Here is a 3815-nt window from a genome sequence, read left to right as displayed (position 1 = left end):
GGCCAGCATCTCTCAGGACAAATCCCCCTTTCCACACACTTGGGAAAGATGTGACTCACACAGGTTGGGGTCAAATCTCTCCTTGTCATAGGAGGTATTTAACAGCATCCCTGTGCAGGAAGGAATGTGCTTTTATTTAACCCCAAACCCAGCAAAACAGAGCAGAGCTGGAGCCGAGGTGCTCGAGGCTGAGCAGCCAGGCCCTGCCTTCAGCCATGACTACGGCAGGGGTCAGTCCGAAGCACCAAACTGCTGCAAACCACCCTTTTAGCAAAGAACTGGAGAAATCCAGCTGCAAACGAGCAGCAGGCTTTTCCTCCTATGCGTAGCACCAAAAGGCAAAGTGAAAAGCCAGTACAAGCAGGGGGGATATCCCACTTCACCTAATGCGCAGAAAAATACCCAAGAGCAGCAGGGTAAGCTGAAAAATAAAACTAAGTTGTGGAAAACAGGAGGTTTGTCCCCAAAAAAGCAATGTTACCTTATGCATTAAGCTCTCCCCGTGCAAAGCTCACCTGATCCCATCAGATGTCCTGGGGCCCCCGGCGCACACGCGAAGATGAAGCCAGTGTATTCTCCCTGGCAGGGTTTTTGGTTACTTTTCAATCCTGCTTTTTATAGATCTGTCCCCCTTGTTTCAAAAAGCTGCCGGGGTTTTTCAGCTGAGATTTCCCACCTCCTGCTCAGCGCCTTTTCACACCGGGATTGGGGAAACGGCCGGGTTTCGTGCGGTGCGAGGGGAGCACGAGGCGGTTCTCGACGCAGCGGGCACTCGCGTTTGCAGGAGGACAGACTCCATCCCCAAATTTCACTGCCAAGGTGTGAGCTCCTCCGCGAGGGCGAGGTGGAGTTGTGGGGTGCTTATTGCCTACGGGTGCTTAATTCGGCACAGGGGGAGAGGTGGCCCGGGATGGGGGTGCCAGGATGGGGTCCCATAGCCGGGCAGAGCCGTGGTGTCCTGCGGGATGATGGGGCTGGAACCATCTGGAAAGGTTTTTTTGCAGGAAGAACGAGGACCAAGGGGGATGGGAGAAGGGATGCCATGACAACCTTTGGGGGTTTCCCAGGAAACCAGGGTCGCCATGGCAACTGCATCACTCCAGTCCGAATTAGTGACTTCCGCTGGAAGGCGTGTTCGCCACTCTAATCTTCTTGCGATAAGCAGCTGCTTCTCTCCCAAACGCATTGCAAAACAGAAAGGAGGCAATATCCCTTTGTCTCCAGCTGGGTGGGTTTGAGGCTGCAGAGCCCCGGCGAGGAGCCCGGCACGGATCCTGCATCCCCTGGTCCACGCCGGCATTGCTCCCGGTGCACCTTCGGCTCCCGAAACCATTCCGTTCTGCCTTTCACCTCCCTCCTCCCCGCGCACAGACCCGCTGCACAGCCACAAATTTGACATTGGGTGAAATAATGCCGCAGGGTTACAGGAGAAGGGAATTAAGGATAGAAAACAAGGGGGGTTAGGGTGGGGTTTTGGGGGTTTGGTTTTTTTTTTTTCTATTTAAATCAGCACTGATTGCACTCGGTCTGTGACCAGATTAGAATTCCGTAAATGATCTAACGAGGGAGAAAAGGGAATCTGTGATGTGCCCGTAATGGCACACCACATGTTTCAATATTAAGCGTCATTTAACAATGTGGTAACAGAGACTCTCTGCAAAATTAAATGCTCGTCTCCTCCCAACCCCCTTCCAGTATGCTCTGCAACATGTTTTGCTCGTCTCCCCACCCAATCCGTGGTTCTTAATCCAACAAGTGAGCTTATGTGATGGAAGGGAAAGCGGCTACACGCTGCCTTTAGGGAAGGGGGGGGGAGGAAATCAGGAGCAAAGTGAGATGTCCCCAAACCCAAGAAAACAAAAGCAGCCCTGCAACACGTTGCAGAACAAACACCTGTCTCGCCGGTGAGTGTGTTTTGTCTTCCTCTTCCTTCTCTTTCCCCGGTAGCTGTCCTCTTCTTCAGAGCATTTAAAATCCTTTTTTTTTGGATGTTTAGAAAGGAAGGGTATAAAAAAATAAACATATAAAAACGAGGGCACAGACAGACCGACGATGGTGCATGTTCCACACAACACCGAGTACACAGTCACTTTGCATTAGTATTGTTATTATTATTTTTTTACCGCATCCTCAGATTTTGTTGCTGTTTGTTTGATTTTTTTTTGGTTTGGTTGGTTTTTTTTTTTAAACATCCGTAAAGACCTTTTTGATGTTCACACAGTTGGGATTGTTTGTGGTTGTGCAGTTGCCTGTCTTAAAGGCAGCCTGTTTGAATGCACTGTGGTTGATTCCCCCTTCCTCGATCACCATGTACTCGGACTTGCTGAGGGTGGAATTGCTGCGAGCCTTCCTCATCTCCTCACTGGACGAGAGGTGCTGGCAGCTCCCGACGTGCATGTACTGGGCTTGCTCCTCTCCTTCTGTCTCCCGGTGGTAGAAATAGTTGAAATTGGAGACTATCACAGGCACAGGGAGAGCGATGGTTAGCACCCCCGCGATAGCACAGAGGGACCCCACAATCTTACCCCCAATGGTGATGGGGTGCATGTCCCCGTAGCCCACTGTGGTCATGGTCACCACCGCCCACCAGAAAGCATCGGGAATGCTGCTGAAACCTGAACTGGGGTCGTCGGCTTCTGCGAAGTAGACGGCACTGGAGAAGAGGATGACGCCGATGAAGAGGAAGAAGATGAGCAAGCCCAGCTCCCGCATGCTGGCCTTGAGGGTCTGCCCCAGGATCTGCAGCCCCTTGGAATGCCGGGAGAGCTTGAAGATGCGGAAGACCCTGACCAGCCGGATGACTCTGAGGATGGCCAGGGACATGGCTTGCTGGCCATTGCCTTGCCGCTCGGCCAGCTCGGTGCCCAGCGTGATGAAGTAGGGAATGATGGCCACAATGTCAATGATGTTCATTATGTTCTTGGAGAAGGTGGCCTTGCTGGGGCAGGCGAAGAAGCGGACCAGCAGCTCAAAGGAGAACCAGATGATGCATAAAGTCTCCACCACAAAGAAAGGGTCAGTGAAGGACGACACCATGGAAGTGGCCGAGGATGAGGAATTGGTGAAGACGTCAGGTGGGAGAGGGCCACCACTCGTCCCGAAGGTCCCCCCAGTTCCCTCATAGTCGTGGTCATCCCGGAATTCCGGCAGGGTCTCCAGACAGAAGATGACGATAGAGATAAGGATGACCAGGACAGAGACGATAGCAATGCCTCGTGCCGGCCCAGAGCTCTCGGGGTACTCGAAGAGGAGCCACACTTGGCGCTGAAACTCCTTGTCGGGAAGCGGCCGCTGTTCCTCCCGAATGAAACCCTCGTCCTCCCGAAACTTCTCCATGGCCTCCTCCCCTAGCTGGTAGAAGCGGATCTCTTCAGAGAAGATATCAATGGGGACGTTGACGGGCCGCCGGATGCGCCCGCCTGACTGGTAGTAGTAGAGGATGGCGTCGAAGCTGGGACGGTTACGGTCAAAAAAATACTCATTGCGGAGGGGGTCGAAGTAACGCATCCTCTTACGTGGGTCCCCCAGCAGCGTCTCGGGGAACTGCGCCAGCGTCTTCAGCTGGGTCTCAAACCGCAACCCCGAGATGTTGATCACCACCCGCTCGCAGCACTCGTGCTCCCCACCGCCCGCAGGCTGGCCAGCGGGGACAGCGGCTGGAGTTGGGGGGTGGTCATATCGGTCCCCCCCGAGCAAAGGATGAGGATGCTGTGGTTCTTCCAGCAAAGGGTCTCCGCCGCCGCCGCCTCCCACCACGGTCATGGTGCCTTCCTCCCCTTCTTCACCCTCTTCCTCCTCTTGGCCGGGCACCGGCT

At 54.0% G+C, this 3815-nt stretch overlaps 1 protein-coding gene across 1 annotated transcript; it reads right to left on the bottom strand.

Moving 5' to 3' along the window:
* Positions 1-2184: 2184 nt before the first annotated feature.
* Positions 2185-3801, bottom strand: LOC104508361 (potassium voltage-gated channel subfamily A member 3-like). Its single transcript, XM_010149954.1, has one exon. The coding sequence runs from the start codon at positions 3760-3762 to the stop codon at positions 2185-2187; it is 1578 nt and encodes a 525-aa protein (XP_010148256.1). The 5' UTR covers positions 3763-3801.
* Positions 3802-3815: the final 14 nt, after the last annotated feature.

The sequence above is a fragment of the Eurypyga helias genome, unplaced genomic scaffold (assembly GCF_000690775.1).
Source record: "Eurypyga helias isolate BGI_N326 unplaced genomic scaffold, ASM69077v1 scaffold39554, whole genome shotgun sequence".
NCBI lineage: Eukaryota > Metazoa > Chordata > Aves > Eurypygiformes > Eurypygidae > Eurypyga > Eurypyga helias.
Note: the sequence above shows the minus strand (reverse complement) of the source record. Positions and strands in the feature narration are given on the sequence as shown.